Raw genomic sequence first — 10,951 nt, 5'->3', positions numbered from 1 at the left:
AAGCCGTTTTAGCATTAAATACTCTTTGCCATACTAGTATGGCAAGCCGTTTTAGCATTCCATCCTTGTTTGTCTTTTATGTTTTAAAACATTCCTTCAATATTGTAATTATTGGTGAAAATAGTCGATCCGGAAGCTCACATTGTGTTGAACTATAGATCTGCTATTTTCAGAACTTACAAGTAACACTACCCAACAGCAAAATACTTACTGACCTACATTAATTTGTTAAAAGACTACTTTTTCCCCTTTTTTGACTAAAACTAGACTAAAACCTTTTTGACTTTTCGTCGACTAAAATTGGACTAAAACTATCACATATAGAAGTGACTAAAATTTGACTAAAACTAATAAGCATTTTAGTCCAAAAGACTAAGACTAAGACTAAATCTAAGATGGTTGTCAAAAACAACACTGAACCACAGACAGCAACGGTGATTTTGTCCTCCATTGTTGTTTCGGATTTCTGCCTCCGTCACTACTAGAGCAAGCTCCTGATTGGTTAACGCGGCGCGAATTTTCGCCAAAGTTCAGATTTTTGAACTTGCGCGTTTCGCACAATTTGCGCGATTGGCGCGGCAAACGCTTGAAACGCTCAATTCGCGCCGCTTCATTCACGCTATTCGCGCGTTACGTGCCGCAGGATGGCTATTCGCGTCTTTGCATTGACTTAACATGTAAATCACTTGCGCTTGCAACTTCATTCGCGTCCGGTGTGAACGCACCATTATGCTCACTTCTGCTGTGCGGGTGAAGCTGCATCAGGAATGATTCACACGATCATAGATGCATATGTAGATCGGGATCGACGCTTTCCTTTTTAAAACGAAAGTAACGTTGTCCTCTGCCTCTTAAGCAGTTAAAATGTCAGGAGTAAAAGACTACTGCTCATCACCTCAATCGGTGATGTATTCAGACTGTTACAGCTCGGTGAAGGCGGGTCTAAGGTAAGACGCTCACGTCACAACGTCAAGAAGCTGAGAATGACCTGATTTTAAAAAGGGGATATTACTTTTAAAGATGAAAAAAAAAAATACTACTGGGTGGATTTTTATCATTGTAGGGTGGTTGTGTACACAAACCAATGACCCCTTTAAAGGAGAAGTTCAGAACAAAAATTTACTGATAATGTACTCACCCCCTTGTCATCCAAAGTTTGAACATCCATAAAGCAGTTTAAATGCAGCTTCAAATGGCTCTAAATGATCCCAGCCGAGAAAGAAGGGTACTTTTAACTTTTTTTTAATACTTTTTAACCTCAAATGCTTGTCTTGTCTAGCTCTGCATCAACTCTGTATATTCTGGTTCAATACAGTTAGGGTATGTCAAAAAACTCCCATCTCATTTACTTCTCCAACTTCAAAATTGTCCTACATTGTTGCAGAAGTACCAACCCAGTGTTTACAAAATGAACATGCAGAGAAGATCAAATGCCCTTTACAAAAAGAGGTAAAACAGTGATGTAGGGCGATTTTGAAGTTGGAGAAGAAAATAAAATGGGAGTTTTTCGACATACCCTAACTGTCATGAATTGGAATACACAGTTGACGCAGAACTAGACAAGACAAGCATTTGAGGTTAAAGAGTTGTAAATTTTTTTTAGAAATAACAGGACTGTAGCGCTACTTAGTTTAAGTAGGGTGAACTCAGGTAGAGTGGCCCACTAATTTAGTCATTTAGATACCTAGATGTTTTTTTTTCTTCTTTTCTTTATTATTTCTTGATATCTTTTGTTATCCTTAAGGTCCAGCTATAATATTTCATTTTGAATATAGTTCATGTAAAATGTTAATTGTTTATCAATAAACATTTTAAGGTCATGTACTCAGACATTTTTTTAAATAAGAGAAACATTTAAAATGGTAATAATTAATTTGATATAATTATTAATTTGAACTATATATATATATGACCCTGGACCCAAACAAAACAGTCATAAGGGTCAATTTTTTAGGGTTTTTAAGGGTCAGTTGAGATTTAGAAACCTGAAAGCTAAATAAATAAGCTTTTTATTGATGTATGGGTTGTTAGGATAGGACAATATTTGGCTGAGATACAACTATTTGAAAATCTGGAATCTGCAAAAAAAATCAAAATATTGAAAAAAATCGCCTTTAAAGTTGTCCAAATGAAGTTCTTAGCAAGGCATATAACTAATCATAATTTAAGTTCTGATATATTTATGGTAGGAAATTTACTAAATATCTTCATGGAACATGATCTGTACTTAATATCCTAATGATTTTTGGAATAAAAGAAAATCATTTTGCCCCTTACAATGTATTTTTGGCTATTGCTACAAATACACTTGTGCTACTTAAGACTGGTTTCATATAATATATAATAAAAGAACTGTGAATGGCAATGTATTTAATGAATTTGGATATAATTTCTGAAGGTTACAGGTCAGCCCACTTTACCTGAATCCAACCGGCCCACTTTATCTAACACATTCAGCCAACGTGGGTCAGCAATATTTAAAACACCTTAGAGAAGAAAAAAAAAATTATACCCTGTTGATGGTACTATTGCATAAAACAGGAATTGTCACAATAATGTTTGTTTACATTACTAATTACAAATATAAATCATCATGGTTTCCTACCTTTCACCTCACCATGACACAGTCCTCCTTCGAGGTGTGGCCACACCCACCAGTATTACAGTGCATCAACCAAAACTAGACTATTGTATCATTTAGAGTAGGCCTAATAGTGGCCTTTTAATTAAGAATCATTGTTATGCTCTGAAAGTGTCATCAATTTGAGCACAGTACAATCAAGCTTAAACGGCACACTTTACCCGAATTCACCCTATTATTAGGATCCGTCCCAGTAAATCAGTGTACTGTCAAATCACCACCGCAAGGTGTCGCTACAAACTAAGCGACAATCCTCAGTCAGCGTGCAAAGATCTCGCAGAGCTAAATGCATATGGAATACCAGTTTCATAACACAGGTCTATATCTATTTTTGTATTATATTATATATCTATTTTTTGTAAATAATGATATTAACAAAGATGTATTATTTCTTTTAATAATGTTATCTCCGTGTGCCACTGTTGTATTATATGTCTGGAAAAAGAAGACACCTGCGCTTCAGCTATCAATGGTGTTGCCTTTATTCTCATTCATTGCAATTAAAACATAAACAATAATATAAGAACGTCAGTGGTCAACGAAAAGGAAAATAATTTGAGATTTGACTTTATAAAAACTGACACAAGTCAAACTTTTAGGCTGGTCAACACTTTTGAAGAAGAATTTATTGTGAAAATAATGTAAAAATAAGTTACAGTGACTTAAATGTCTTACATACCCCAGATTTGTAGTTGATAGATTTAAATATCGAACATAAAAATGTTTGTTAATCATTTATTGAAGGTTCGTGTTGTTACCTGCTTCTTCACGTCCTTTTCACCTGAGGAGCAGAACGAGCGCGCGCCGGGCAGGCACATCTGCAATGACGTCATGTCGAACCTCCCCGTCTCTTTCGAGCTGCCAGAGTTTGAGTTTGAGTGCTGGCTCAAATCCGGCTTCAGTATTAAAGGCTGCAAGTCTCTGATCAGCTCTGCTCTCCTCTATGCGCACCGGTCCAATGCGCGTTACTGTTATTATTTATCTCTGGTGAATCAAAGAGCACGAGACCAAACAATAAGCCATCACACACGCTGGAAACTTAAAAGGTTAAACATGAGCTGAGTTACACAAACTTATTCAGCAACTTTTTCATATTTTGGAGATGAGTGCATGGAGTTTTTTTTTCTCCCCCTGCTTTTTTCTTTTCATTGCATTGCTGATGAAGTGAGTTCATGAAGAGCTTTTTTTGTTCCTGTACAAGGACACAACTACATTTGTTGGCATGAGAGGTAGAGAATGGCTTGAAGCGAAACGAGAGATTTGCTGAAGAATGCACTGAAGTGGAATCAAATGAAGAGTTCTACTGTCTGCATGTGTTCTACAATAAAAGATGAAGACGGTAACTATCATTTCTTACGGTCTTTCAGACAGGAAGGATAGTCTGGGCATTCCCAGTGGAGTTTGCACAGGAGATATCAGTGCATGTCAATATAACGGAGTCTGTTTTTAATAGTAATCCTTCGTGACGGCTTTATCTCAGACGACAACATTAATGAAAGACACCAAATGAAAAAATAGAAAGAGTCCCTTGGTGCACATTTGTAGTCTTCTCATTGGTCTTGTGTGTTTTTATTTCAGCGGTCAGTGTAATAGTGTTGGGCAGTTGCCAGCTGTCTGGGTCAGACACGTTTTAGACTCGAGCTGCTGTCTGGAAGAAGCCGTTTTATTAAACTCATGAATGTTCGTCTGCACAGTTGCCGCTTCAGCTTCTGCTGCGATAGGAAGAACCACATGCAAAAGGAGCTGACATATAGGATATATCTGTTGGAACTGGACGACTCTTCTGCTGGCGATTCTAGAGAAAAGCCGGCATTTGATTTGATGTTCATCAGGTGAGTTGGAGTTGCTTTTACTGTCACATAGAGCTGTATAGGCTACATTGAGTCTAGCAACGGTACTGTAATACAGTCCTGCTTCATAGATAGATAGATAGATAGATAGAAAGATAGATAGATAGATAGACAGCCATATGTTCCTACAAAAGTGTTTGACCTTCTGAGGAACGTGATGTTTATTAGAAAAGCTTTTTAGTTTAGTTTAGTAGAATTAGTTGTCAACAAAGCTGTTTGGTTACTAATTTTCTTCAAAATATCTTATTTTCAGTAATGCATACATTATTAAATGATGACAGATGTATTGTTTTTGATGAACTATGCTTTTAAAAATGTATGAGCGCATTGCAGCATGTAATATCAAAACCAAGTCTCATTTAGTGTGAAGTGTCATTTTGTGTTTTTATGTAACAAATCAATCAAAATGTTCACAATGAAGACCCAAATATTTTGATTCCAAACGTTAGTGATTACATTCTGCACCTGCGGTTACTCTGATAGGACACCTGTGTGAACTTGAGGAGAACTGACTTCACACATCCACCAAAAACCATATTGAGACCAGCTGGTAGTGCAGCAAAACTGCAAATGCAAAAGTGTAACCGCAAAAACTTGCTCAGAATAGTTGAGTTTTGACAGAAGCTGCAATTGCATTTGAATGCAGATGACATGCTTTGTGCATGAAATAAATGCTTGCGAATGCTCCATTCACACACCAAGAATCTGGACGAGTTGTAATTGGCTGGTGAAACTTCAGTCAAGTTATTTGCAACAGGTTTTTGCAGCATGGTTTCATGCCTTGAGTCGGAAACAGGCAGGGCAGCTAATAGTCAAGTGCAGGTGTGAAAATGATAACCTGAAGTTACGGCATCCCACTCAACACCTATGAGCTCACCGTTATGTGTGTGCATGTGTGATCAAACCTGTTCAAGTCCAGATGTTACAGCTATGGAATTGCAATCTGCTTGCGATGTTTGATAAGACAAAGCATGCTTAGTGTTTGCAGTTGAAAAGCTGTGTTCAGTCAATATCCATTTTAAGATCACAGGTTTAAGTATTTTTTTTCCTCTACTTTCATTCATTTCCAGGCAAACAAATGGATCATTTGGCACAAGCTCCTAATATAGATCTGCTGTTTTGGAATAACATGAAGAGAATTCGTATGGATTCTTGCCCTGCTCATGGCTGACAAAGGTGCAGGATCCAGTCACCTTTAGGAAGACTTTTAAACCTGGGATTAAGTGCGGACTGAGATTCGAATGTGTCGAAGATGCTTGTCACGGATATGTTATGGTGCAAAGCTGGATTGATCATATCGCTTTAATCCACTTGTAGCCTCCCCCAACCCCCCTACCCCCCACCCCATGTCAGATCTTCCCTAAATTATGGAAATTTTTTGGAAGACGCTGACTTGGATATTTAGCCTGGTCTTGGCCGCTGCTGAAGCTCAGATCCTTTCATACAACTCTCAAGGTAGGTTTAATAACGTGTGGATAAGAACATGTAGTGACGACTGGCTAACAGCCGATGTCATAGCTGCTCTGAACATTCACCAGCAGCAAGTCATAACTCATTTCTGCTTACAATGAAGTCATAAGACACTTTCAGTTCTACCCAGAGGAAACTTTTTATGGCTCAATTATGTTTCATGGAAGTGTCAAGCTTATCTCAGATGCTTCTTCTTAGGAGAAATAAACAGAGAGACAGCTATTGACATACAGTAAGAGTAAAGAGCTATAGAATAAATGTGGGTTGCATAACTCAGATGATAGGATCTTGGAAAATATTGATGAGATATACTCACAGCGTGAGACATTTCTGAGATCTCCCCTTAAACTCTGTAGAAGAAAAATCAGAGCAGCATACTTACTGATATCCATGCCTTGGAGAAACAGTTGAGACATTAAAGAGATATCACTGTTTTCTTTACTACACAATAGTAATAAGATTGCAGAAGATCTCTTTAATATCTCATTTGTTTCTCCTAGATATTAGTGAGACTAAATAGAGAGAAAATGAACAATTTGCTTGCGCCTACTGCTTCTGTAATCTCATGTGTTTCCACTGGAGTTCCAAAGGAGATTTCAACAATGTCTCAAACTATGCTCAGTTATGCTTCCTTTTAAGTATCATCGTTGTTGCTCCTGAAAAACCTTAAGAAAAACTCTTAAGACTACTGACCTTTAACTAATCAAATTGGTCTATATTTTGAGACATTGTTGATCTACTCTGAAATTACAAGAGAAGATGAATTAGAAAATATCAGAAGAGAAATCTGAGAAACAGATCTCAGATTCTCCCTTTAAATGTCACAGCTCACTGTGAAGTCAGAGTTGTGAGATATAAACTTGCAATTCTGACTTTTTCACAGAATTGAGATATAAACTCACAATTGCGAGTTATAAAAGTCAGAGTTGTAAGCTATAAACGTACAAATTCTGACTTTTTTCTCAGAATTGTGTGATATTAACTCACAATTGCAAGTTATAAAGTCATAATTGCAAGATATAAACTCAGTTCAGACATTTTTTCTCATTGTGAGTTTATATCTTGCAATTCTGACATGCATTTGCGATTGTAAGATGTAAACTTGCAATTTCGACTCTTTTTTCCCTCATTGTTTGATAGAAACTTACAATTGCAAGTTATAAAGTCAGAGTTGTGAGATATAAACTCAGTTCAGACATTTTTTCTCAGAACTGCGAGTTTATATCTCGAAATTTGGACTTTTTTCTCAGAATTGGGAGTGGATTTCTTGCTGATCTAACTTTAAAACACAGATATAAACATGATATGCATGACATAAACTTACAATTGTGAGAAATAAAGTCAGAATTGCGATTTTTTTTTTTCAGAATTGCATGATATAAACTTACAACTGTGAGAAATAAAGTCAGAATTGCAAGATTTGTTTTCAGAATTGCATGATATAAACCTACAATTGTGAGAAATAAGTCAGAATTGCAAGATTTTTTTCAGAATTGCATGATATAAACTTACAATTGTGAGAAATAAAGTCAGAATCGTTAAGTTTATATCACAATTCTGAGAAAAAAGGTTAGGATTAAGAGTTTATATCTCACAATTCTGACTTCATAACTCGCAATTGAGTTTTTATCTCACAATTTTGAGAAAAAAGTCAGATTTGGAGTTTGTATCATGCAGTTCTGTGAAAGAAAGTTAAAAAGATAAAAAGTCACAATAACCTTTTTTTATTTTTTATTCAGAGGCGGAAACAGGCTTCCATAATAAAAAAAAGATGTCTTCTTTTTCAGATTTTTCTCCTGAGGAAAAAAAACAGTAAAAGAGATCTCAACAGTGTCTCAAACTTTGCTTAGATTTGCTAGTCTGGCGGAAAATATTACTGCTCTTGTATAGCATCAGACCAAGTTCTCAGTTATGCTTCCTTTTAACTATCGCCTTTGTTGCTCCCAAAAAACCTTCGTATTGAAACTTGAGACTTTACCTAAATCAAATCTGTTCATATTTTGAGACATTGCTGATCTACTCTGAAATGACAAGAGAAAATTTAATTTACCAGTAGAGAAATCTGAGAACCAAATTGCAAAAAAATCCTAAATTTTCTCCCTTTGAATGTCACCGCTCACTGCTGTGAGGGAGAAACAATTGAGACATTAAAAAGATATCTGCAATCAAATGTCAGATATTCACTATGAAAGTCCATTTCTGCCACTGATTTAAAAAAAAGGAAAGGGAAATTGTGACTTTTTATCTCACAATTCAGAATTTTCAGAGTTTACATTTTGCAATTCTGACAATTCCGAATTATAAAGTCAGAGTTGTAAGGTACTTACAAATTCTGACCTTTTCCCTCAAAATTGTGTGATATAAACTCTTTTGTGAGTCAATTGTGAGTTATAAAGTCAGAATTGCAAGACATAAACTCAGTTCTGACATTTTTTCTCAGAATTGCGAGTTTATATCTCGAAATTGTGACTTTTTAACACGCAATTGTGTTAAGTCAGAATTTTGAGATATAAACTCACAATTTTGATAACAAATCAGTCTTTTTCCCCCTTAAAATTGGACTTTGTAACTTGAATTGCGAGTTTATATCTCACAATGCAAGATATAAACTCGCAATTGTGAGGAAAAAGTCTGAATTGCAAGTTTTTATCTTACAATTCTTTTTTCAAATCAAGCCATTCTCAGCATCTTAGTTAGCAAGTTTCGTGGCTAAACGCGGCTAAAGTAAACAGGCTGGTCGCTTCACAGAGAGAAGAAAGGGGCGGAGCGAGTAGAGCTCATTAGCATTTAAAGCAACATCCACCAGAACAGTTTGATTTTTGCAGACAAGGTAAAAAGGATGTTGTTTTACACTACCATTGAGAAATTTTAACCAAAGCATTTTATAGACTGTTATCAATTAAGACATTAAAGAGTTTATCAACTTGTGGACAATGGGCATCCGATGACTCCTTTAAAATTAAACTGAGCATTTCTCATCAAATTCATCCAAGACCAAATTATTTTTGCATTACTATCCACATTCATTTGTTCCTATTTTTATTTTTTCAAAAGAAAAACATCAGAAACTAAATTTCTGAAACTCTTCTAAGCTGTGAGCAATTAAACTTTCCTCTGAGCACAACTGCCACATACGGTGCTGAAATTGCCTGGTGATTTTTGGTTTGCCATGATTACCCTCTCCTTTGTTTTGCTCACTGTTATCTGCTTCACTTTATTCCCCAAAACACAAAGCGGAATTCCTGTCCACGCTGGAGCACTACCAGCTAACAGTACCGGTGCGGGTGAATGAGAGGGGCCAGTTCATGAGTTACACTGTGAAGCATTACAGGCCTGGTCGGCGGCGACGTGGACTGGACCAGGCTGAGCTGGACCACACTGAGACCAGGCTTTTTTACAAACTCTCAGCCTATGGCAAGCACTTTCACCTGAACCTGACACTCAACCCCAACCTGGTTTCTAAACATTTCACGGTAGAGTACTGGGGCAAAGACGGACTAGACTGGCAGCATTCGGTGATCGATAGCTGCCACTATGTTGGATACCTACTGGATCAATATAGCACTACAAAAGTGGCATTGAGCAACTGCAAAGGCTTGGTGAGTACAACCTACTTTGAAAATCTTAATGCTTTTGGGTGTATGAGAAGGTAAGTAACATTTAGTATCTTTAGATGTACCAAAAGAGCCTTCTGATTTGTTCAGAATTGATTTTGTGATATTTGTAGCAATCTGTTTTTCTCCAAAATACCTCAGGAAAAAGCACACTGTTTTCTGCATAAAAGAACGGATTGAAAATTGCACATTCACATAGGGACATAAAAGCATGCTGGCCAATGACATGTGGAATATGCATTGCATTTTATTGCCCACATATCTAAAGATCTTCAGCTGAAGTGTTTACTTCCTCAAAGGGCCTCGTATTTGCTGACTTAGCCTTTTTGATGTGACTGATACGCTGCCCTTATTGTAGATGATTATGTTTAAACCATGTGGATTGTTGATGAGATGTGCTATTACTTTCAGTGATCAAACTTATAATCTTCGCCTGGCAAAGAAATAGGTCAAGACGGGACCCAAGCTGTATCTATGAACCAGAATATCATAGAGACTTGGGTGGGCTCTTTTGAATTGGGCTAGTGAAAAAAAACAAACACACTTAGTTTAGAATACATAGCAAAACACCTCAATAAATGCATAGTGAAAATCTAGTTAAAGCCTAAGTGTGTAAGTTCTGAACCACTACTAGCCCCCTTATGAAATCTGTTTTATTTTTTCCCAAATTAAATTTTTTTTCAGTTTAAATTTTTCTGGATTATGTTTTCCTCTAGGCTCTACTAAATTAAATTTAATAAACTAAAAGCATGTCTAATATATTGAAATGCAAAATGTACACAATTTAACAGCAATTTATTAAAAGTTTTAAGGCCCTGTGAAATACATTTTATTTTTTTTCCCAGATTTAGTTTTATTTTTACCAAATCCTGTTTTATTTTTTTAAAATCCCATTTTAATAATCTAATTTTTTTTAATAATAAAAAGCATCTCTAAATTATTTAATAAAAAACTATTATTTTCTTCATTTTTCATTTTTTTCAGAAATGCTTTGTTATGTGTCTACATTTTTCTGGTAAATAAACAGATATAGTAAAATGCTTATTAATTGACTCCCAAAGTAGTTCTCAAGATTATGTTTGTGTGTTCATGCACTCATATATTGCAGTATGTGTGTAGTAAACAAAACCGTGTGTCTGTGCCATTCATTCACACAGAGACATGCAAAACATCCAGGGTTCATATTTAAATAGTCTTTTGTAGCTTAAAGGGTTAGTTCACCCAAAACTAAAAATTAGCCCATGATTTACTCACCCTTCAGGCATCCTAGGTGTATATGACTTCCTTCTTTCAGACGAATCCAAGCAGAGTTATATTGAATATTACCCTGGCACTTCCAATCTTTAGAATGGCATAGATGGGTGTTTCTCTTCATC

At 36.1% G+C, this 10,951-nt stretch overlaps 1 protein-coding gene across 1 annotated transcript in view; it reads left to right on the top strand.

Moving 5' to 3' along the window:
- The first annotated feature begins 5,852 nt into the window (after window positions 1-5,852).
- Window positions 5,853-10,951, top strand: part of adamts6 (ADAM metallopeptidase with thrombospondin type 1 motif, 6) — a 124,859-nt gene continuing 119,760 nt past the window's right edge. The window contains exons 1-2 of the mRNA XM_073829775.1: window positions 5,853-5,946; window positions 9,196-9,560. Coding sequence (XP_073685876.1) covers window positions 5,859-5,946; window positions 9,196-9,560 — 453 coding nt within the window. The 5' untranslated portion in view covers window positions 5,853-5,858. The remainder of the gene's footprint in view (window positions 5,947-9,195; window positions 9,561-10,951) is intronic.

This window comes from Garra rufa, chromosome 23 (genome assembly GCF_049309525.1).
Source record: "Garra rufa chromosome 23, GarRuf1.0, whole genome shotgun sequence".
NCBI classification, from domain to species: domain Eukaryota; kingdom Metazoa; phylum Chordata; class Actinopteri; order Cypriniformes; family Cyprinidae; genus Garra; species Garra rufa.
Note: the sequence above shows the minus strand (reverse complement) of the source record. Positions and strands in the feature narration are given on the sequence as shown.